At 40.6% G+C, this 25,662-nt stretch overlaps 1 protein-coding gene across 1 annotated transcript; it reads right to left on the reverse strand.

Moving 5' to 3' along the window:
* Nucleotides 1-6,665: 6,665 nt before the first annotated feature.
* On the reverse strand, nucleotides 6,666-24,492 carry nobox (NOBOX oogenesis homeobox). The gene is made up of 8 exons (XM_015348435.2): nucleotides 24,380-24,492; nucleotides 20,784-21,668; nucleotides 19,642-19,748; nucleotides 18,556-18,716; nucleotides 17,972-18,081; nucleotides 17,335-17,608; nucleotides 12,864-13,249; nucleotides 6,666-7,205 (listed from the first exon to the last, which is right to left on the reverse strand). The coding sequence occupies exons 1-8, from the start codon at nucleotides 24,423-24,425 to the stop codon at nucleotides 6,748-6,750; spliced, it is 2,427 nt and encodes an 808-aa protein (XP_015203921.2). The 5' UTR covers nucleotides 24,426-24,492; the 3' UTR covers nucleotides 6,666-6,747.
* Between the last annotated feature and the right edge of the window lie 1,170 nt (nucleotides 24,493-25,662).

Raw genomic sequence — 25,662 nt, forward strand, 5'->3', positions numbered from 1 at the left:
GAGAGAAAATGGAAAAGAAAGAAGGGGGTTAAAAACACCTTTCCCAGAATTCTTGTCCTCTTCAAAAAAAAAAAAACAGTGCGACATGCATGACGATCCGACAGCTGGCTCGGGCCAGTTCTCCAAGCTGCTCCCACCCCCACATCTGCTCCATTGCTGTGGGACAATCATCAATGAGAACGGGTTGGCAGAGAGGTGAGGCAGGCCTCGGACTGCCATATTGTAGATGGCAATTCCAGATGGCGAGGGCAAGCACAGCGCCAGGAATCTTCCCCACACCCACTCAGCAGCCCAGTACTTTACCTCCGATTCTGCTCTCTGTCTGTCTCCCCGGCTAGCTGGCCCTTCCTTCCCTTCTGAAACCATAGCACAGCCTTTTCTGTTTGTCACACGCGCCACGCGTTTCACGAAACGCAATGGTTTGTACCACGCTTCACCAGACCTCGCTGAGAGCTTCCTCATTTGAGAACCACTATTTCTCCGCGCTTCTTGCGTTAAACCTTTAATTAGGTTTAGCCCGGTCGGTGGGAGAAGCAAAGAAGAAATATGAGGCTCACCCACTGACTGCAGGCTAAGAAGGCTGACAAAGGAAATTTAACGGTGCAGTCACTAAAACTGCACTAGAATTCACCGTTGCAGCTTGGTGCAAGCTCAGAATCTAGTGTCATAGTGTGCAGCAGGAAGAAAGAGCTGAAAGAAGAGTCCAGTATCAGAGCCAATATGGATGAGAAAAATCTCCTTTCAGTTACAGTTGCATGTGAGCTTGATTGTTATTTTTTGGTTCCGAGTTGTTCTTTACATTTACTCTCCAGTGCTTTTTCAGTGCCAATATACGTCTATGAAATAATTTAAATAATTCTGTGTATCTAATGATTCCAATGTTACTATCCGACGGCGTTAGACAAAACAGAACCTCTGTGTTTGCTGTTTTTTTCCTGATTGTCTATCACAGCTTTCCTGTTATGTAGGACATGTTATGCACCACACAGCAGCTTTGAATCAATCAAAGCAAAGAATCAATGTGAAGCTGATCAGCTTCATTGTGATGAAAAGAATATCCAGAAATGCTGCGGATACAAAATATAGCTATTGTCTAATATATATTGTCTAAGAAAATGCAGTGTAATAGCAATAATTACTTAAACAAAGCATGTCAAGGGAGTATTGATATAAAGTACTTTAATAATTTGGCACCTCAAGGGTGCAATTTTGCACAGCTTTTAAAAATGCAAATAAGTCTGTCTCAAAACGTAAATCCCAAGTTGCACCACATACTGAGACACTGGCATCACAGACCTCAGTCTGCAGTGCCAACCATATTCCTGGCATGCCATCGCTCATTCAGTGTCAGATTTGAAGACTGCAGAATATTTCTTTTGCATTTAATGAAGAAGACTGACTTTTGTGAATCGCTACAAGGTTAGAGCCTTTGAGAGCAGAGGCCACAAGCCCTTATTGATCTGTATCTTCGCTAATCCCCTAGCTAGAGAGCAGTGCAATGTTAAATAGCACAGCAGAGAGGCAAAGAGAGAACCACTGAAATACATTAGAGAATTAATCACCTCCCTGCTGTTCAGAAGAAACAGAGAGACTATGATGAAGAATAGTGCAATATGAGCTACAGGCAAAAATATGCCCCCTACGAGAAACAAATGAGGACTCCGACAGTAATTTTAGAGTTTAATGATCTCACCACACAAGCTGAGCAGTCAGAAGCATGACGATTGTGGATACTTTATTGCTATTCACCTTTGTGAAGTCTGGCTGCGAGTCTTTTTCAAGGCTCAGAATGCTAGAAAACTTGGGAAATGTATGAACACTGAACTAATGGGGGGTGGCATGGTAGCACAATGGTTAGCATTCCCATCTCGCAGTTCTCGGGTCCTGGGATAAATTCCTGGGGTGCTACGTGTGTGGAGTTTGCATGTTTATCCCCTGTTCATGTGGTCTTCTTCTGTTCTGGCTTCCTCTGGTCTCCTACTGTACTTCCCTTCTAGTAGGTTAACTGGTTTCTTGGAAACCCGGCCCTGGTGTGAGTGTGTGCGTGTCTGAGTTTGTGTCTGCCTGTGCCCTGCAACGTACAGACGTCCTATCCAGGGTGTATACTGCCTTGTGCCTGACAATCTCCCTTTTTTAAAGAGTACTGTTTCACCGATTACCACAATTGGATGGAGAGTTTCATAGAGGAAGTAGGTGATGTCTGGCAGCCATGAAACAGACCTGGTATTACAGAGCAAAATAAATCCAACAGCTGGGTCTAGGCTGTCTTCCACATAAAGACTGTGGAAGTTTTCCTGTGGAAAAACTAGTCAAGCCCTTGAGTCCAGTCTAGTATTCCAGTTGTCATAACAAAACTGAAATAAAGCATCCTCATGATGCATCCTCATATGCTTCAGCACATATTTTATTCAAGCAAAAGCAGCTCTTAAAAGGTTTTCAAAGCTGGATCAGAGCAATTCTGCTTGTGATAATATGATGCTACTGTATGTTAAACTGATGCACTAGAATACTGTTAAACTGAAAGACAATTGAGTAATTGAATCAGTACACTTTGCCTGAGATTACATCTGGTACTTAATAGAATTATTTTCTGATAATGATTAGTTGGTCATTATTCTTAGAATTGGTCAGAAAAAACCCAGAAAACAGCTGATCAATGTTAATGATTTGTTTGGAGAAGCTAAATGGTCAATATATGAATAATAACTATAAAACCCTGTACACTGTGACAAAATAAAAGAGTATATGTGTGAATTTCCATTCATTTTCTAACCACTTTATTCAATACAGGCTCACTGGGGAGCCAGAGAGTATACATTTGGATATTTAGAACAGAAATGTATCTTCTGTTTTTTTCTATTGTCACTTTCAAGCATTGTTATTAAGCAATGATTCTCAATTTAGGAAACATGCAATGCAATTTCTTTTAACGTTAGGTATAAAATTCTGTCACGTTTCCCCATGAACTTGGGATCCTATGGTCACCCTGTTTGCTGTATTTGGAGCAGATAAAGCATTAATTTATCTTCCCTGTGGAGATTAAGCAAAGCTGCTCTTCTTGCATATGTGTAGCATCATGTGGTCAAACGTTAGTGTCAGTGGACAAGAGGGAAATGTCAAAGCAATGGGGATGGACTGGCTGAACTGCTCAAGAGCCCTGTTGTAAATGTGTTCTAGCATTCTGATCCAGTGACATGGCTAAGTCCTATGCTTGTATTCACCAACAATATTGTTCTCGTCACAATACTACATTAATTTGTTTACCAATAAAAGGCAAATTTTGTGTAATGCCCGAGATGCTGGGTATAATAAATGTATGTGGTACAATTTCTGTATGCTAGGTTTTTTAAAATGCTGCTATGATTAAAGTAAAGCAACTAAGTCTTCTACAGATTACAATTTTTTTGAATAACCTTTTAAATACTTTACTGTAATACCATTCCCTCAATGTATAGTGCACAAAGGTTCCAAAATAACTTATCAAATAGTATGGCACCCATTTGTAAAGCACCACTGATTTGCAGTTTCCACCTGGCAGATGTGCAGCTGCCTTTCTGCACCAGTATCCTCACTACAGAGAGTTTTTAGAGAACAGGTCAGAGGAAGTGGCAAGTTTGTTTTTGCTAAACACTTTAAGGTGAGGTGAAGGTCTGCCTGGAGGATGTGTCATATGTCTGGTACAAGTTTTTACATTTTTAGTTCTAAACACAAATAACATCCCCCAGAACTGCAGGTCTGAAGAAAGCTATTCAAAGAAACCTGAAATTACTACCAATTTTGTAATGCTCAATAAAAAAAAAATCCCACAAGAAAAAAATAATCACGGTAAGCTAAACAACCTGAAACAGAAATTCTGAGCTTGGAGTGAGTGTGGCATGGGGTGTTAGAAGAATTTGGACATTTTTCAAAGAATGGAGGCATTTTTAAACCGTGTGGGCCAACGCTACCCAAAAATACTTTCTGCCACCACCCAAGGACAGGATTCCATTATGGGTATGCAGAAGTCCCCAAGGTCAACAGAGACACACAACAATCAATAGAAAAGCCAACTGAAACAATCAGTGTAATGACTTTTGTGTAATAGTTCTTTTTAAGTTTAAGATTTAGCCATTTATTCAGCCTTGTTTTCCTGGAAGTCTTTCAAACTGAGTTTCTAATTAATGTTTGAGAGCAAAGGGCTAACCACCATTCCTTTAAAAAGAAATGCACTGAGTTGCCTTTATCAATGCCCTTGGGGATTTCAGAATCTCATCTTTTTAGGACCTCATTACAATGAGTCCAGATATGTAGCTTGGTCATTTTAGGGAAATGTGTAGAATTTAATTCAAAGGAAGGGTTTTCAGGATTACTCAAGACACCAGGAGTATTGTGTGCACAGGTTTGGTCTCAGAGCTACAAGAATATTATGGTTGCAAAAAAGAACTCACATATGATAATTCCCAGTCTGAAAGGAATGTCACACAAAGACAAGTTAAAGAAATCCCTTAAGTCTTGATCAGAAAGACGAACTGATCCAAGCATTTCAAATCTTCAAAGGCAGGCACAATTATGCAAAAAAGTCACCCACAGGTGTATTGAGGACTAAGAAAAGGAGGCATTTTCTTACACAAAAGAACACTGGGTGTCTAAATCCTTTAAGGAAAGGGTAAATGAGATTATGCTCATTAAAGCTCCTTTATGAAAGCTTACTGTGGAGAATTTGTCATGGTTAACATGTACAAAAGTACAAGTGTGAAGTGAAGTGATGGCCAACAATTATGTGGGTGACCGAGTTCAGGTGAGAACACACGTGGTTTGTCTCTAGAACGGGAGCCAGGTCAATAAACCAATTACATTTCCATATATAGATGGTAAGATAATACATCTTGTGCAAAGCAAAAAGGCAAAAGGCATCAGGGTCAGCCCAAGACTAGCAGCTCCCCAGTGGACTGTGGCTGAAGACACACAGGCCAGAGAGTTCAGCCTTAAAAGGCTGAATTATGTAATGCAAATGTTCACAAGGATCACTTTCTTTCCTGATGTTATACTACAAGACATGTTTAATCAAGGGAAGATGTATTTAACAGGACAAGCAGATGTTGTTCAGGTCTGGAGCACAAGTTCATGCCGCACTGGAAAGATTTTTTTTGTTATTCTCACTACGTTTTCTACTGAAATTTAAGTGATGTGCCTTTGAAAAGAAACAATGAGAGAATCTCAATGAGAGCACTTGAAAGTAGATCCCCAAAAAATTACTTTTGCGAGGCTCCCCTAAATGACATCATCAGATTCTGAAAGTTCAGAATATCTTATCTTTTAATTTATTACTGTACATCACTGACAGTTTTAATAGACTTCCATTAAGGTAGCACCCCTACAAACAACATAAACAATGAAAACCTGCACATTTGTTATTGCTCTGTTTGTGCTAGTTTGTGCCAATGAAAGAAGTGTTTGTCCTGCTTTCGTTTCCAAGATATAGCACCTTATGTCTCAGGAAGTGTGACGTAACTCAGCCGTTACAACAGAAACAAGAGTCATGTGACTCCCCCAAACAAGAAGGTTTCATATCTCGGAAACGAAAGACCCTCAGATGCTGCTTTGAACAGCACAGATGGAGCACAAACGAACTGAGCTGGATTGATTCTCCTGTGGCATCCTGAGAGGGAGGAAAATGTCACATCTCCTAATAAATAAGTCGCTATATCTTGGGAACAAAGTGCAAACAAATGCACTGGGTTTCATTGTTGTGCTGTTTGTAGGGGTGCCAACTTCACAGAGCTTTTTAATAGTTGGCAGCTGTTGTTAAACTCGGATTTAAAACTCATTTTGATATGCGACATGTTCTGCCCAAGCTAGATTCAATTAATATGGATACATACACTCTCCATATTAACACTTCCTAGCGTCATGGACAAGTAGCAAGAGAGAACATTTAAGGAGCTACAAATTTCTTATTCATTTTGCCAATGTGGCACCTTAAAGTCAAGCCATTTACAACAGCATCTGCCCATAATCAGAAAGCCACCTAAGAGTCACAAAACTCAGGACCTATCCCAGTGGCACAAGGCAGGACAGGACACAAAACCAGGGCAGGGTGTACACATACAGGCAATTTAGAGTGACTAACTCCTTTTTTGACATCAGGAGAAGAAAGGGAAAAGGTGACATGGGAAATGCTAAAAAATAATGTTCCTGTGTCTGAAAGAGGAGTTCTGTGTTTTTAGGGTGGTCCTGGTCTAGACAACTGTGGTGCCTCCCCCGTTTTGGTGTTAAGGTTGGGCATGGCTAACGGAAGAGCTTACACTAGGTGTGCACAAGCTTAATACTAGGCTTTTTTACATCTGGAGTCACTAATTATTTTTCTGTTTTGTTCTTTCCAGCTTTGAAATCAACAGTTCATTATCTCGGCTTACTGCTGCACCTATAACAACAAGAACTGTGGAGACTCTTCTCTGCTATTACCACCCACACTACCTGGTACACTGTCAGCTCTATGACACTTTGCTGGGGAATGGTGAATCTTTCACTGATAGCACTGATCACAGGCAAGTTGCAGTGGCTGTTGTGGCACAGCTAAGCTCAGAACACCTTGGCCAAGTCATGCCCACCCAGCACCAGTGGCGCTCAGGAAACCTCTGCACTGCTGCTCAGGGAACAAAGAGAAAACACCTTTGACGTCACTTTCAGCCAAGCCTTTTAATTGAAAGCAAAATGCCCAGGTCCAAATACAAAACAAGGTAACAGAAAACAAACTTAGATAAGCATTCAGAAGTGAATGGGTGAAAAGTCACACTCGAATGTCGTGTCGGATTCCGTGCCTCGGGCTTGCTGGCTTGTAACTTGCTCGGGAAGCGTCTGCTGTACGGAGTCGCAGTCTGACTTACTGTTGCTGGAGTCCGGCTCTTTTGTCCCAGCTGGCGTGTCCTGACATTCGGAGCTCTCCGGGGCCGGGAATTCAGCCCGCATGGGCCGGGGAGGCTGGTACACAGCTGGAGCAGGGAGTATTCTTTGGGTCCCCTGGAAAAGGTTCTGTGCCGACCCTGCAGCGGGCCTCTGGACCTGAATATAACGCTGGGTTGGCATCAGGCTTGGGGCCTGCTGATACAGGCTTTGCTCCCGGGCTAGGCCTTGGTACGGCGCTCTCTGATAGAGTGTAGGGGCGTACTGGCTGGGCTGGCCGTATATGTCGTTCCACGGAAAGGCCTGAAAGGTTGTTATTCCCCCTGAAACACAACACAAATCAGATGAACTAAGAAATTTCTCCTTTCAAAACTATTGCTTTAGAGCGGGTGCCTGGGTGATACAATGTTAGCATTGCTGTCCACACAGTCCACACAGCATCAGGGTCCTGTTTTCAGTTCCGACCCTGGATACTGTGTTGCATATTCTCCACATGGTCTTGGGAATGTGCTTGGGATACTCGGGCTTCCTCCCTCCTCCCGGTGATAAGCAGAATAACCTGATTGGCTGTTTTAAATTGGTTGACTAAACTGATTGGCTATTTTAAAAATCCACCCAACGGTACAATACCTGGTTCCCCTGAAGAAAGAAGGGGAGCACCCTGCCAAATATTTTTATTAGAGAATTGAGACTGCCTCACTGGAGTGTAGAACTGCAGCAAACATTTCCTTAGCAAGTAACATAATAAGTAATGCTCCTGCATTTTCTGTCAGTCAGTGTCAGTCTGGAACAGGGCCTAAACAATCACTAGATTTTTTGGTCCTGCAGGAGATGCCCAATATCAACAAATGCATTGCAGTTTTCCATTAAAAAAAACACAAAAGCAATTTATATCTCAACACTGGAGAATTTCTAATATTGCTGGGAAGCTATTATGTTAAAATGACCTTTTAAATCCACGTTGTACATTTATTATTGATTATTAATTAAACGTGAGGTTTCTGGAATCGTTTTGCAGAAGAAACAAACAGACATAAAACTTCACATAAGGTGAAACGTGAATTCCAAGACAAGGTAATAACAAAGTAGATGAGGATAATGGAGTAGGAGCAAAAATATTCTTTTAAGTGGTCCTATAGTGATCCAACAGGAAACGTCACTCCAGGTAAAGCTGAAAAGTGCTCCTGCATGTGAGTTATTTCATGTCTGTTATCTATTCCAGCTTGCCTTTGGCCACACAGAAGTCCAATATAAGGTGCTGCATCTGAACATGCACAGACATGAGTTTAATAGTTGGCAGCTGAGGTCCAAGAGCAAAGGGCTACTGCACCACCGCATCCAAAGAATCAAACATGTGCAAGACATCATCCTCCCCTACACCTCATCTTCCCTACTGCAGCAACTGCTTGTTTCATCCCACCTCGTCAGAGGGGAAGTTATGATTTCATCCTTGTGGCCTGGCTTTTGTTCTCACAGCCAAATGGGTTTAAGACAGATCTGTACCTCAAACTGCTCATGTACTATGTAGTTCAGTACAAGGGCTGGTCCAAAGCTCTTGAACCTTGGCACTACAATAAATCATCTCAGACGCTGTTCTCATTGACCTCTATTCAGCCAGGCAGTTTTGTCCTTGTGCTGAAATACAGCTAGAATCTATAAAGATAAAGCGTCTCGCCGCCAAGCCTACAATAGAGTCTCTAAACTTTACATCACTACCGATTTTGTCAGCTTCCACAGAAGGGCTGAAATTTATGAAATCAGACAGAGACAGCTTTAGGAAAGCCAATTTCCAGGCTGCTTCATACTGGGTCACGACAGTTGGACATATACTGTAAGATGGCTCCAAACCAAACAGGTGCTTTTGAATTATTTTTTTGGTGAACCATCTTATGACAATCCTACTCAACTGGACATAGATACATTTACAGATTGTTCCAGCCAGCAAATATCTGGTCCATGTTATTTTCTGTTTACTGTGAAGTGCACATAGGCAAAATGCTTAACTGAATACTAAGTTGGTAAATAATACTGAGTAACTGTAAAAAGATGCAACAGCAGTGTTTAGTGTAGAATATATAGTAGAAAATAATTTAACTATAGTTCAATTACACACATAAATTGTAGAATAACTTGAAATGCATTTAATTTCAGAGATCTGCTTCATGACCCCATAATGCACTAAATAAATCAAGCTACATAAATATAAAATGCACTTTAATTTCTCATAGACCCTGCTTGCAAGGAAAATCCTTTAGTACCGAGACTTGTGAATAATGGAAAAACCTTCCAGCCACACTTGATGTCTATTTCTATGCCTCCAAACTGAAAGAGAAACATTTGTAATTTATCCTTTTAGCTTTTTTTATGGTTACCAAAATAATATCATCTGACAGTTTTATTTTTGTTGTGGTTGTTCAGTGTTTTAAAATGCTTTTGGCAGAATGCAGCATGAAAAATTTAACAAAGCCGTTATGCAATAGCCTGAGAAAATGGACTAAACACCCTAAAGATGTTACGCATCGAAGTGGTAAAACGGGAAAAAATAAAACGTTGCTATTAAGGCTTGTACATACTGTATGCAATGTATTTAATAGAGCAAAATACAGACTCGGCTAAATATACCATTCACAAAAAGTGGGACAGACACGCGAGAAAGATAAAGTGGCAGATGCTTAAGAAGGTATATACAGTATATACATCTTGAGAGAACAAAACTAGCCGAGACTGTAGTTTAGAGAAGGTAAAAGTAACAAATTTGAATTTATCACCTTGGACATACTGGTAATGTACACCCACTCTACCAATAGTCCATCCAAAAGCCTTAATTCTGGCAAACATCACAGCAACCAAGACCCTTTATGATAAAAGCAAGATGGGACTATATCCTGAACAGGCCAGATTCGATTGCAGGACACACTTACACGCGTTCTCATTTTTATGTACAGTATGACAGCTACAGTAAACGCATACCCATAGTACAATGCCAGCTTCTTTCCAATTTTCTCTTTCCAAGTTTCTCTTGAATTGTTTTTAGAATTATAAATAAACCCATTACCAAGCTGCATCCAGATGCATTCAACAGGGTAAATGACCAGGACAAACTGACAAACTCTGGATGGAGCTAAAGGAACCCTTGTTCATTTCAGTGCGCATATGAAAACAGCCTGCATCTCTGTGCAGGCCTCATGTTGTAAACTCAACAGCTTTGCAGAATCGCTGTCAGTGAAACAAGGAGCTCTGGCTCAGCCACTCTCAAGTATTCTGTTTTTGTTTTTTTACATCTGACAAATCTGAAAAACTGAACTCGCCACGCAAGTGATTCCCACACGAAAAATCTTGGAGCATGGCCTTTGTCACGTGTGTGTACTAAATATGCAACACAACACTTTGGTTTGGTTACTTCATACCACGAATGAACAGTATAAACAATATAAAACAAAAACAATTTGGGTTGTTTTCCCCCAAGTGTGGCTTTTTTTCAGACCTGTTAAAGGCTGAAGGCATACCACTGTGCCAAGGTATACCAGTTGAGAAATCAGGAAACAAAACTCGAACTTCACTGAATGACACCCAAACCCGGTCACCTCTAGAAGCATTCAGAGGGCTGACAGGGCAGGAAATAAAGAAGCCTCCCCCAGCCCACTGACTGCGACTGAAAGAGGACAGGCTGACAGGCCCTGTCCGTACATAGCAGCGGAGCAACACATGCAGCAAAGCAAAAAAATCTATAGCTTCTGAAACTAAGTGATTGGCAGCACGGTGTCGGAGCCTGGCCGTCTGAGTGATCCTCAACGGCCTTCCTACAAGGCTCAGCGTATCCAATCTGAGCAAAGTGCTTGACCCTCTGGCTTTCCTCCCCTGAAGCAATATACTTTAGGAATTGGATGGATATGAAAAAAATCTCTTTTTTGTCATTGTATTTATTATATGTTATAGAAACAAGTCTGCCTGAGAAACCACGGCTGTCATGTCCTTTGACCTCAGGGGAAAGAGATGGAAAAACACTCCAGAATGAAAGGAATATCAGAGAAGACTGATGACTCGTCTATTAGCTGCTACTCTGCCTTTATTAGTCTGCCATTTAAAAATGTCACCTTCCCTTTCACCTCTTGAAGCCTTGGAGGCCGTGTGTGTTATGAAACACGTTAAACAGTCTATTCGCCATTTTGAAGTACTCTCCAAGAAAGAGATAAAGTCTTTTATAAGCACAGAGTGTGAAACATCCTCCAATCCATAAAATGGCAACTTGAGACGGTGTGGTGAAGGACTGAAAAGCTTATACACAAAGCCCTGCAAAGTGTGAATTAGATAGACATAACCAGACTTGTTTTCGGTTCAATTACTTAAAACATAAACTAAGCTAGTTTGGTGAAACTTATTCCAATTGTGATTACATACAGTAGCTCATCATATTTTGGCTTATCCTATAATACTGTCCAAAGGTTAAGGATGGTTATGGAAAGAGTAACCAGTTCCGGTCCTCATAGCCGCTGCCCAGCAGATTTTATAAGTCTTCTAAGGAACAAGGAAAAGCTTCAACATGTTCAATTAAGCAAATACTGAGTTAATTTAGGTAATTTAGTGCTCAGGTTGAAAGGAAACCAGAAACCTTCATGATGGCCCTAAGAAGATGATGTTAAATCGGTCATTTGTTCTTTTCACTCACACAAAGAACAGCTTCTGGCCAGTAACATCCATTACTGATTGGCAAAGTCAATTTGGATGGATACAAATCACTATAGGTTCACAACTGTACCTTCCGTAAGGACAATCTGTAGGGGCTCTTTGCAGAGAAGGCCCTCTTACAGTGGCACCTCTTATAGCTTCTTGTTTCAGTACATTTGCTCAGTGAGGCACACAGGTGTTACATTCTTAACCATGTGCAGTGAAAGCTGTGAAGGTGAAGCTTCCATCTTCAATACCATGAGGCAGTCCTCAGAGAGTGTGAAGGTGGAACATTTTGTTTCTTTGATGAATCGCCTTTCCATCATGCTAACTTTAAGATTATGGAAAGGATCAAACTTCCTATAACTAGGCTTTATGTAGCCTGCATATTACCTTCTGAAAGGCTACACAAAATGCTTTAACAATAAGTATAAATTTAAGGAAAGTGTACACAATACATTTAGGGTGTACAATATAAGGATATCACACTATTGTAACAAATCTCTATTATAAGTAAATCTGTATGTTCTGTTCCCACAAACTATAAAATTCCCCATGACTAATTTTCAACTTTCAGAGCCTGATCCACAAAATCTAGGAGAATGCCATACCTGGTACACAGCAATGCTAGCTGCTCACCAAGAGTTTGCACACTCTTCAGAGACCTGCAGATGATGTTGTGATTTTCCAGACTTGTTACATGAACAAACCTGGCCCTTTCTTTTCAAAAACCTTTCTTTATCCCTGTGGCTGAATAAGAAACCTTGCACAGTAAGGCAACGCTGAGGAAAGGTAAGTAAGGTAACATTGAGGCCAATGCAACAATATGAGAATATTCACTGGGATTGCATTAGCAGAAACCAATCATTTACAGCACATGAAATTCAGGAAGGTCTGAAGTTCTCTTAGCAAGTCGCTAAGCATCGGGATACACAGTCACACATCGTAGTGGGGCTCTTAAGTTCTTCACTGAACAACAGTGCAATTGAGCTCACCTCTTTATTCCTGCTATTGTCCAAAGAAATCTTAAAGCATTGTTCCCTAAATGAGCCCTCTAGATCCTCTGTCCTTTCTAATTTCTGTTGCATTTATCTTACTATTTAGAACAATTCCCTATCCCAATTATATGTTTTTTTTAATTGGTTGCATTTAGTCCTGAAAGATGTTGCCATTGATGTAAACATGCTAAGAACATGATACGTCAGTCCTCATCACCTGTTTACAAATATGTTCCTATAGAACTCTATAGAACTTCTAGCTGTTAAACTTACTTCTCCTTTAGACATTGATACACAACCAAATTCAAAGGAACTCACCGTGGACTCCCTGCTGCAGCAGAATCTGGTTGCCTCCCTGTGTCTGGAAGTAGGCACGGCCTCCTGAGGCATAGGTCATGACCCCAGTGTTGCCAGCTGCTCCAAAAGCGAGGTAGGAGGGGTTGGAGTCCACAGGTGGGGTGGGTGCCAGGCTGGCACTTGGGGGGCAGCTGGTGTTGAGATAGGGCAGGCGCTGGTACTGGGGGAGCTGGCCAGAGTTCAGGCTATGGGTAGGCAGCAGGTTGCTGTGCTGCTGTGGAAACGAGCTCAGCTGGTAAGAAGCCAGCTGATTGGTGCCCGGGTTGCTGTGGAGATAATGCTGTGTGTCCACCTTCACGGAGGTGCCCAAATGTTCATTGTAGTCACACAGTGAGGAGGTATTTGATCTGGAAAAGAAATAACTTTTTTACTAAACTATTTTAAAAGAATTGCTCTCTGCAATAGTACTGATCATTAAAATTCTCAATTTAGCTAATGTTACTTTTCAAAGTAACTTATGGTCAAGACAATTACTAACTTGGAAAATTTAATGGTACAAACAATTCACAGAAAAACCTTAACAAAAACAAAAAGTGAGAGTTGAACACACGACAGGTGGATCTTGAAGGGAGCTGGAAGGTAGAAATGGGGGATATCTGGTTCAGATGAGACAGAAGAAAAGTGACAGAAGAGCAGGAGGGCGAAGAGAAGGAACAGATAAGGGACTGGCAGAAGATGGGTGAACAGGACTGGGAAGGAAAAACGGACAGACATCATGTTTGATATCGAAGGGAGGAGAGTGACAAAGAGAACAACTGAAGTGAATGCTGAGATGTTACAAAAACACAAAAACACACCCTAATGTCCATGAGGCAGTGTTCTGTGTCACACCACACCGTGCTGGGTGAATGGTCTTGCTCTAAACACCCGGAACTGTCAGTTCTTGGAAGGTCTTAAGCACAGTCTTCAGCTTCTATTCTGAATTTTTCTTTCATTTAAAGAGCATTGTCAAAAGAAAGTTTATTACTGTACTAATATTTTTGTATTTCATTTAATACAGTATGTCTTTTTATTTTGTTTTTAAATGTTTAGATATTATTATAGAAGTTGGCAAACGGGCAGGGGTCAAGGCCATGAAAAACACAAGTCAAGGTACCGAAGGAGATCCAAAAGTCAAAACTGAGGAGGCAAGAGCCCCAAAACCAAAAAGAGCACAAGCACGAGCAAAAAGCCAGAAGGTAATCTGAAAAGTGAGAAAAGGTCAGTAAACTAGCACAGCCGAAAACAAAGTAGCTCACAGATGACAATGCATAAACCAGGTGAAAATACACTAATACTGGGCATCGTAGAGTCACAAGGGCAGGTCTTAAATATGTACAGGTGGTATTCATTTCCTTCCTGATCTCGTTGTTGTGGCGATGGCCTGACTGACAGCTCTATCATTGATGGCGTTTCCTGTGCCGTTAGTGATACTACAGCGTGAGCAAGCATGACAGGGACGATGAAATCACAAGCTTGCCCATTCATACACCATTCATTCACACAACATTATCAATATTAAACCTAGCATCAACAATAGTATGTAATCTTCCACTTGTGGACACTTCTGCATGCAAAAAAATATTTTATAGAGCTTTTCTTTGTTTCATTACCATTAATGTATTGGAAATATTTAAAACATTTTCAAAATAATGTAAAAAAATTTTTGAATTTGCATCACACTTGACACTTGCAAATTAAACAAATGTCAGCTATCAATCACTGCTGAAAACTACCCTTCAGCCTTGTGTACAACAAACCTCAGAACGGATCATGATTTCATTTGCTCAGTGACAGAGTTCTCATAAGATTGCAGAAAACAATGGCAATTCTGTATACAAAGTAAAGTGTGCATACTGTATATGGATACAAAACAGAAATTCTGCCTCAAGAACAAGTGAAGCTATTGGATACAGCTGTTAATTGTTTAGTTCTTTGCAAGCACTACCTCTCATTATGCAAAAGCATAATATTTTGTAGCCTCTTGCCAAAGCTCCAAAAACCACTAAACCATAATTTGCTCCATTTGACAATTTAATCTTCCTAAATCAATTTAATACGAATAATTCATTTCACAAACCACACTGTAGAAATCACACCAAAAACTATGAAACTGTTGAGGCGTGATTAATGACTTTTAGCTGTTGATTAAACTGCATTTGTTGCCAAATCGAATCTTACAGGTTTTCCTAAAGACTACGCTCATGTGCATGCTTTGATTAGAAGCTGTAATATCTCATTTATAATCAGTGTTGCTAATGTGTGTTAGCTCTCTCAAAGGCACTACATTAGTCTCACGCTATAATTATTTTTTATGCCAATTCAATTCATAATCAGCATGAGCTGCTCTTGATATATCATGACACTTACCCAGTGTCACCCTGAGTTGAGTCATTTCTTAACATCCTCTCTGTGCTTTAAAATATTTGGGCACAGACATGAGATGGTCATCTATAGCTTTAGGCTATGTTTTTTTTTTATTCTCAGATCATCACACTTTTAATGCGACCGAGTTAATTAACAAGCAGATCCACTTGCTCTCTGTCATTGCTCTGTAATCACAGAATGAAAAAAACATGTGGAGGAAGCCCTTGGCACAGTTCAGCATGAAAAAAATTGTCTTGATGGTTTTGCCAAGCTAAAGGTCTGGGAGCGAATGTAAGAGGAATCAGATCTTCACAAATCATCCTGGAGTACATTATTAGTTATTTCCAGATTTGTGTTAGTAACATGTACACTTCAAAGAATAAGCATTGCCTCTATATACTGTAAATCAAATGAATAAAATTACCGGGACATCTTAACTGTAACTTGTAGAGTTTTACATACAATATTCATATTCAATAAATCAGCCAATTTTAGATATGGGGTTTCTGCACTCATATGTTAAAGCCCCTTCTACCGATTGTCTCAGGGGGTAGATGGATCATTTTTTAGACAGAATCAAACCGCTGTCATTCTCACACAGCATATGGATTTTTTACATGTTGTCAAAACACCTTTATCTTGTGATGATACACTAAAAAACAAAACGCAATATGACAAATTGCTTTATGTCTGCCACTGCAATGAACAGAACACTTCTGTTCATTCTTTGTTATGCTTTTTCTTGTTTTTGGATTTCTCACCCATTAGCAGTCTTTTTTTCCTTTTCTTTGAAAACACCCCTCTGTTATCTACAATGTAGATCAGGGATGGATGACGCCACAGAGTCATCTAGTTCCACCTATGATCTGATCTTAATTAAACAATTAAACTAATTACCCAGATAAAATGTCACATTAACTGTTCTTCATCAATAGATAACTGACAGGCAAACCTGCAGGATTCCATCACATTGAAGACTGGAGCTGCCAATTCCTGTCATACAAGAGTATGAAAACTGAAAGGCTTTCATCACTGATATTATTTATTCATCACTCTTTCTAACTATAAATCTGCCTCTCTTAAAACCAAGAGCCCATAAAATAATAGTGGTCTAGGTTTTAACAAATGAAAGTAAGAAAAAAGAAAAAGTGCTTTGATTTCACGAGGATTATACCTGAAATAGCTCACACACACTTGAAAAGAAAGGTCACCCTTTGATCTCTGAAAAATTAATGCAGTTTCGACATAAAAACCTCCAGCAGATGTATTTCAAACAAGGAACATGCATACCAATATGAACTGATAATTTGTTTATAACATGATCTGCAAACATTCTCTTAGGATTTGTCATTGGTGAACCACAGGAAAAAAAAACTACTGTATACTGGTCCTTGCTGTCTGAAAAAGAAATTGTGTGCAACAGGGATAAAACTAATAAAGAATGTCTCCGATTTCTATATGGTCTAGTTTACATGGTGACAAATTAAAGCATAAAGAGTTCTAATTCCTTTGTTTAACTGTGTATCGCCGACAGAAAAACAACACAGCTGTTAGGAAACTCACCTACAGCAGAAAATCATCTAACAGTTGCGCAAAAATATCACAACTTTTTAACACACATGGTTACTACAGTACTAAACTATTGATAGTAAAACACTGACATTCAAAGGTCTCAGCCAGCAATATGATAATTATGTGGTTTTGCTTTGAATTGAGAGCGTGCAATTTCAAATTCTTCAAGTGTGACACAGGGCCGTGTTAAGTGCAACACACCCCTGAGGGTGACGGAGCTGTGTTAAGAGCGATGCACCCCCGAAAGGTGGGGGGGGATAGGAAGTGAGTTTCCACCTTTCCAAGGTGTTTGACCTTTTTTTGGCAAGTAACACTGTTACTATGGAATGCAGGCAGCCATGATTAAGTTCTCATTCCAATAAACCTGCTTTTTCAATAAAGTGTAAGAGAGCTTGACCATTCTGTACATTTTGTGTCAGAAATGCAATAAACATGAAATGGCAGACAGGACCCTTTAGCGATTGTGGTGAAGTGTGGTAATGCTCTGGATGCCAAGCTTGCCTTCTCCACTCACCCAGAGCTCTCGCTGTGCAGGCTGTAGCTCAGGCCTTCCCTGGGGGGGCCCTCCTGGGAGCCCTGTGTGCCTGAGCTTTCAGGGGTGTCCAACATCAGGGGGATGATATGATTGGTGGGGTTGAAGGAGGTGCCGAGGGGTAAGCTGGCACGACGCAGAGGGGGAGGGCTGGGGATGCACGGCAGGTAATCCATCGGTGCCCCCTGCTGGCCAGCGGACGCCAGTGTAGCCTGTCCCATCTCTGCAGCCATTCTGTGTCCTGTGATCATCAGGCCTGTGCAAAGCAAACAGCATAGGAAACTGACAACACTGAAGGATGGTCCACTCGAAATCTTGATTGAGCTTCCCACTAGAAACCTTGATAGGTAGTAGCGGGCTGCCCAGCAGAGCCAACAGCCAACTTTGATCTTACATTTTGTGATGTTTTTTGGCAAAGGACATTGTGTTTTGAATAAGACATGAATGCATTACTGTACAGAATATATCCTTTTTAAAAAAAGCATAGATTGCACAAAATGCATGAGGTCATACTATTGCCATTTTAAAGTGTTGTGCTGATTCTTACCCCCGAGCAAAGCAAAACCACATGGAAAGTGCAGCACAGACGTTTTTAATAAATAAACTTTGGGATTCTCACCAGGAGGGCTGGAGGAGGTGGTCATCACTCCACTGAAGTGACTCTGATTCGGCTGTGGGACAATCCGTGGGACAATGGGCTGGCTGTGAACTGTAGCCAGCACACCGCCTCTGGTGAGAGACACAGATTGAACACAACAGGCTGAAGTTTCAATAATGCATGTACGGTAAGTGGAAAGTGTTGGCGTTAAAAATACCTAAGAGGATCAAGATCACAAGGACATAGGAAAGGTTACACTTGTTCATTAAAACTATTTAATCTGAGGATCTTATCTAATTATTTTGGCACGGTTCTCAATTAACTGGTTCCAACGACATGGCACTGTAACGGTAACCAGCAGGATTCTGTCACTTCCTTTTCGATCACTCTGTGCTTGCTGTTTTTTTTAAGCAGAAATCAATCAATCTAATTACCTCAACAATGTAATTGGACAGTGAAGAAGGCACAAGACTTGTCTCTATAAAAATAAAATAAGAAAATCACACACCTTTATGTACAAAAGTAGGGACTATAGAGAAGGCTGTGTTCTCAGGCATGTGACTTTACATCTTACAGTACATGCCTGTAAGACGTGTAAACCTTACCCAGCAGGGGGCGCTGTGAGGGCAATATGGCTGGACACTTGGGGCACTGCAATGGTGCTGGTCAGTGTGACTGCCATGCTACTAGCAGATGACTTCTTCTCCTGCTTGAGGTTGCTCTTCTCCGTTTTCCTCCACTTTGCTCTACGGTTCTGGAACCAGACCTGGAGAGAGAAGCATGTCACTGCAATTGAAGACTGGATTGAGACACAGACAGTGATACACAGGGGAGAGGAAGATGGTGGATTTTATATACGCTATTGTGAAAGTGCTTTTGGCAGCACAGATAATATTCATGCTGTCAGTAAGACACCTTGAATTGAAAAGCTGAAATTAGACTGCAATCAAAGACAGAGAAGAAGGGTTTGAATCTAACTATTACCACATCCCTATTTTTAAAACCTGCATCGCTTTTAATTTTGTGCAAAATGAATATTCTGACTGAAATATTCTAGATTTCTGAACCAATGAGAGCATGCAAGAAATCCAAATTGCATTAAATTTGCAAAATATACAGTAGAAACATACACTCATTCCATGCAGAGAAACACAATACAAACAAGGCACGTTAATGGTTTAAATTATTTAAATATTTCATTTCAATGCACGTATTGAGCATCAAAAGAAACATCAGTATTTACTATTTACAAAAAATATATATATTTTTTTTTAAAAGTATTTGTGTTTGGATATTGGCATAATTTAGATTTTTGGCTTTTGGCTATTTAAGCACTAAATCACCTCATTAGTAAGACAGCTGACTGAGAACAGGTATACACTCAATTGAACCTACTGAGTAACACGTCTGGTAAAGACAAATAGAGAACAAGAGAGGAAGGTATCAATATGTCCTATACATCAAGAGAATAAACCTTTCTGCCACAGAAAGTATGCAGGAGGCTGGACTTGCTTGAACAAATTGCTTTCCAAATCTCTCCATTCATTTACAGATTTCTAGCTTTCACTCCGCCCCTGGTGGCTCAAGTTTTACCCCCCCCCCCATACACAGACTTTTAGAACAATGATGCAGAAGCTGCAGAACAAAAATCCACCCCCAAGTCCAAGGAGGCGAATGACCAATTCCCTCACCATGATCCTTTGGGGTGTGACGCCTATCGCTGCGGCAATCTCTTTGCGCTTGTCTCCATCCGGATAGTGGTCTTCATGAAACAGGCGCTCCAACTCCTCCAGTTGTTCTGCAAAGGCAGCAAGAATGTTAGAGTAGTAAACTATCCAGGACAATGAACCACTCATTCTCATAACTCAAGAAATAATGCTACCTTTATTTTAAGGTTCCAGGAGACTCTAAGAAAAGGGGGGCCAGTGTGGCATAATGGTTAGGATTCTGGATTCCTGATTCCTCCTCTACCCTTGAGCACAGTACCCTACTGTGGACTACCAGACTCAGAGACAGTTCTTACCCCCACACTATCAAACTGTTAAATTCCCAGCCTCTCTCACTCTCACTCTCACCTCACCTCTCACCTATGATCTGAACCTCACAGTGCCTTCTTCCTTTCTTTCTTACCAAAAACCCAAACACACATTGAAAATCTACCTCTACCATACATGTCAAAAGCTCACTCCCCATAATTTCTATCCCGTTATTTTATTCTGTTGATACATATTTTGCACATAACCTGTTACCTTTTTGTTGTTTTGCACATTGCCTGTTGTTGTTCTTTTTGCACATCGTCCGTTGTTGTTTTATGCACACTGCCTGTTGTCTCTGTCTTTCTTTTGCTACACAATTGTATTGTTGTTGTTGTTTTTTTTCTCTTTGTACTACTTATGTCCGAGAGCTAGCTAAATAGCATTTCGTTATACCATATACAGTACCATGTATATGAGTGTAATGACGATAAACTTGTACTTGAACTTGAACTTGAACTTGAACTACCCAGTGCTAAAGAAAATCCAGCTGTATGGATTTATATCATAATTTGTAAGAAACACAAATAGATTATGGTACAGTCCCATGAGATTTTCTGGCAAATAAATTAATAAAAATGTCTCCATTTTCAAAATAAAATTGTTATAGTAGCTTAAGGAAGAGTAAAAGTAAATATACTGGCGTATTTTTGGTCCGATTGCTAGTTGTTTATTGACGATCTACTAACTTTTTTTCTACTGAGTCACCTTCTGACTCTTCCACTGGTGATCTGTCGAATGGAAGTAACCAAAGAGTGTAATCAGAGGGTTTAATCAGCGACGAGGACGACAGAACTAACCAGTGGTGTAGAGGGTCCTTGTCTTCTTCTTGGGAACAGGAGGCATGAGCCCGCTGTCGGCTAACTCATCCTGTTTCAGACCGTCCCTCGAGTCTCCCAGGGCCGCCCCACCTCCGGCTGCCCTGTAGTTTGGGAAGACTTTAGCCCGGCTGGAGTAGCGGGTATGGCGTCGAGTGACGTAAGCAGAGTTGATTTTGAGGTCAACTGGTTGAAACTCGGTCAGGTTAAGCACTTTGGAGGGGATCACCAAGGCAGGGTCACTGGACGAAGCCTCGGTTTGCTCTAGCTTTATGGGTCCTTCCGTCTGCTGCTGAGCCGGACTCGCTGCAGCTTGCCGAGGCCTCTTGGTCCCCAGCTGTGGCGTGTGCTCCTCCTCGTGGTATGAGCCTGAGGTGTTCTGCTGGCAGTACGGGGTGGGCAAGCTGGAAAACTCTTCTTCTGCCTGCTCCCTCCTCCGGGAGTCGAACAGTCCTGTTACTCGTCCACAGACAGTGACAAAGTTCATCTGGCTCTCGGGTTCCATGCTAGGTTGGCCAAGGAACTGGCCACTCCCCCTGGGGGTCCCGCGACCCTCCACCTGTAGCACACAGAAGTCCTCCTCTGAGCTCACCACGCTGCTCTCCTCTGGTCCGCCCCCCGCCTGCTCACTGTCGATGATGACCGTGCGGTAGGCAGACATGGGGGGGGTCTCCCTCACATCCGTTACCTCCCTCCTGATCCCCTCCTCCTCCTCTTCCTCTGCCTCTGCTTTCACATCTTTCGCCACAGCCTCTTCCACCACCTCATCCTCCTCACAGGACAGCTGCAGCCTCAGACCCAGCTGAGCCTTGCTCTCTGGGTCACTCTCCAGCTGCTCTTTACATAGCAGGCTATCTTGCTCTTCCTCTGCAGAGAAACAACAGGATTGTAAAGGAAAAGGTAGAGGTTCATTTCATGCTGAAAGTTAGAGAAAAGAAACACAATGTTTCAGCTGTGGAGCCTTCTTCAGACACAGCCGAAATATTGAGTTTCTTTTCTTGACCTTTCAGCATGTAATGAACCTTCACCTCTTCCTCTGCAGCCTACACATGCTGCTGCAGCTCCCCACTTGAACAGGGTTATAAATCCATCCTCATGTAAGGAGCCTGGTTCTGGACAATATATAGAGTTGACATCAATTACGTTTTCAATACCTTTAAATACAGTTCTTTTCCTTCTGATTAGCAAAAATGCTGGTGTATCCTGAATACTTATTTTTCATCCTTCATTTGATACCAAATTATCTATCCCTGCAACATCTAATGAGCCTCTGATACTGTTTCTTAACAAGCATAATTGGTGTTAAATAAAAAAAGCACTAAATATTTTATTGATTCTGCCATTCACATCTCTAAATAACTCTTTTCACACTTACTTTGTTAAACAATACTTTGATTAATGAGAGTAAACACTCCTCTTCAGGTTGCATACACCAACAATACAATTATCCTGAATTTATACTTTGCCTTCACTCAAAGGGTAGATGGTTTGTAGGAGAAGCTTACCTAATTTGCACACACATCTTCTCTTCTTTATCTTATATGCCATTTTGGGTGCCCTTCACATTTCTTTGGAAATATCAGTTATTTTCTGTTTTGCACCCACTCAAGTTGTAACCACTAATTGTCTATTAACTCCTCTTACTAGGAAACATACTAACTGAGCCACTTCATTGCACTGGGGAAAAAGAGGACCTTAAATACACACACCTGTCAGAGCCATTCAGAATTTGAACTGCTGTGAGCTCCACAGTCCTTGCAGGTGAGTCAGTACTGGCTGCATGAGCATTACACCCCCCACTGACATCACTGCAAAGTCTACAGGTGCCTGACAAGTACCAGAAGTTGATGTTATTCTATGTGGAGACATTGGAATTTAAATCAGGACCCTCACTGACTGCAGACCTCCATCACACATTTCCCACTTTCATCTTCTCCAGCTATATGGGTCTCCAAGTACTCTAAACCTGGGGACTCCTTATCCTGCAGTCCCTCAAAATAAGGACCCCCCGTCCAACTACAGGAAGTTCTGGGATTGGAATTCACATATACATGTGTATATAGATACATATATGTTCAGGTGGGTAGCTGCGACAGCATGTGTAGGCTGCAAAGGAACAAGTAATATGTTTATTCCATGCTGAAAAAAAAGGAAAAAAGAACCTGAAAAAGGCTCCACGGCCGAAACGTTGTGTTTTCTTTTTTCCTTTTTTTTCCAGCATGGAATAAACCTATTACTTGTTCCTTTAGATACATATATGTCCTTCCCAAGTTTCTCTGTGAGTGATTCCAAGCATTTTAGCAGCACAGTATGAAATATGCAAACATAGTACCATTTAAAAGTCTGGAAACAACATGGCACATTACATCCCAAGAAGCCAGAAAAGAGAGTAATATTGATCATTGTGTATCAAAGTCTCTTCATTTGTACAGTAATGTGCTACAGGCTCTGGTATGGAGGTGTTGAACTGTAGAAATTATGATACTATATGCATTGCTTGATAAATCAGCTTTGGCTACTTGCATCTTAAATACTGTATGCTGGATTCTCTGCACCCACGTTCCTTTCATCTTCTACTGATAAAAGGTTTGGCAACAAATTGCACAGGAAGACGGAGATAGTACCGATGGTTCCTCACCGCTCTTATCCTTGCTATTGATATCTTGTACCCATAAACGGCCGTTTCCTCTTTATACCTTTTCTATACATTGATGAGGAAGTCATAAAGGCCAAAGGTGAGACAGCAGATAGATTTCTCCTTACACTATGAGATCTGTTCAACTGGGGCGATTATATATGATGCTTGATAAATCACGTTCAGGATTTGGTCACCGATTCATTAAACACGGCCTACACTATGGAAGAGACTGCGCTTAAAACATGGGAATTGTAAAGCAACCAGTATATTTAATACCAGTAAACAAGTACCCCAAGGTGACATACTGTACTGTATCAAACCACAGACAGCCTATTCAGTCAAGCAACTTCATATAGTCATGCACGTTCGTATAAAAATCACCAGTTTGTTTCAACAAAATAATGCAATTTATCCACAATAGGTGAAAAACAGTGACAGAAATGTAAGTGGTAACTACAGAAACCCTCACTCTGATCTGCTACCATTCTATAGGGGTGCTTTTCCTTCTTAAACTCGAAAGAACTCTCGACTCACAGTATAAAACGTGAGTTTTAAACACACCAATCCAACTAACCCAGATTAAACGAGGAACGAAATATTTCCTAATTGTAAGGTAGTTTCACCGACAACAGTTAGGTTCCGCATGAAATAATTTAACTTCTTTTAACAAGTCGTATTTGGAGTTGTAAAAATAGTATATAATGAATCTAATGCATTAACAGTTCCTTAACTGACTGGGAAGGTGAGTTTAATGCGTGCCTTATTATACATTAATACACAACTCGCATGTGGGATTACTGAAATGGTATTATTGGAAAGGCAAATTGGTGGTTCTTTACAATGCTTAGTTCAAAATACCCTTACAATCAATCGCTTTGTTTATTAAGTTATTGACTAATGCAATGATTACACGCATAAAATAAGAAACCCAATTTCTTACCGAAGTCATTAACGGACTCCTGGTTTTCGCTTTGATCCTTCTCCATTTTACAAACAGGATATTGTCAACTAACTTTTCAAATCGACTTTATTTTTTTTAATCTGAGACCGACCTCGCTTCTGAAAGTAGGATAGCCCATCTCTCTAGAGATTGCACGGGGTGGGTAATGGCAACAGAAATAATTGAAGTTCACTCTTTAATTGTAAAACTTTAGGTTTCGTATCTGAAGATCATTAGATAATTTGCGGAAAATGAACGGTTAATTTTGTGTTCTAAGTCAAAGGGTGTGCTTTGAAGTTTCTAGTGTTTAAAATGTAACTTATCACAGGATAATTTAATGGCTCGATCCAAAGTAACACCTGCTTCGTGACTTTTAGGTGCAAACACCTGACTGAAATTAAGACGATTGCTTTTTCACCTTCGTTGTCTCAGTCTTTTCAAGTATGCCTTGTTCAGTTGTCTTAGTATTTAAAGACATAAAAGTGTTCTTTCTCTTTAATTAATAGCTATAGCTATTTTTAAATTAACCACACACAAACACAAACACAAATTCTTTATTTTATATTTCAGTGGAAAGCAGGGGTAACGGTTAGCGCTTCTGCCTCCCGACAGTTCAGTCGTTTCCTTGCTGTTGCGCCTTCTATCGGGGAAATGCATGTTTTTCTGCGGGGGTGTTCCCTTTTCCTCTTACCTGCTAGGTAAACTAATCGGCGTATTCAAATTGTCCTCACAATGTACTGTATGTGTGTGCCTTCAGCTCTGTGCTGCGACCCCGTAAGCACACAGAAAATCCTGCAAACGAATGCACGGTAAAAGCGAGGTGTGTGCCCTCAGAAGCTACTTTAAAAAAATGCAGTGCGAGCTACTTTTTCTGATTTGTTTTACGGGAGGACACAGAATTGAACCGTACCAATTATTTACTTAGCTTTATGGTTTTAACTGAATCTATTTAATTACATTTAACTTCATCAGAGAAATGTGCTTAATAAATTTGAGGCTTTATGATAATTGGTTTAAAACTATCAATGAAAACAGAAGTACTTTACTTACTTTATGGAGTTCACTTTAGTTTTGAGAATTTTAAAGGCACATTTCTATTTATGTTTTGATATTTTTGTTGCTTCAACAGTGTTTGCTAATCCTTCTATTTTGCTATTATACAATATGCAGATACCTAGTATACTAAAATGTACAGAGTGTAGATCATTGCTACTGTATAAATTAAGAACAGTGGCCATAATATAGATCTGTATCATAACTAATTAAATCTAATATCAGCATTT

Source organism: Lepisosteus oculatus, chromosome 11, assembly GCF_040954835.1.
Source record: "Lepisosteus oculatus isolate fLepOcu1 chromosome 11, fLepOcu1.hap2, whole genome shotgun sequence".
Taxonomy (NCBI): domain Eukaryota; kingdom Metazoa; phylum Chordata; class Actinopteri; order Semionotiformes; family Lepisosteidae; genus Lepisosteus; species Lepisosteus oculatus.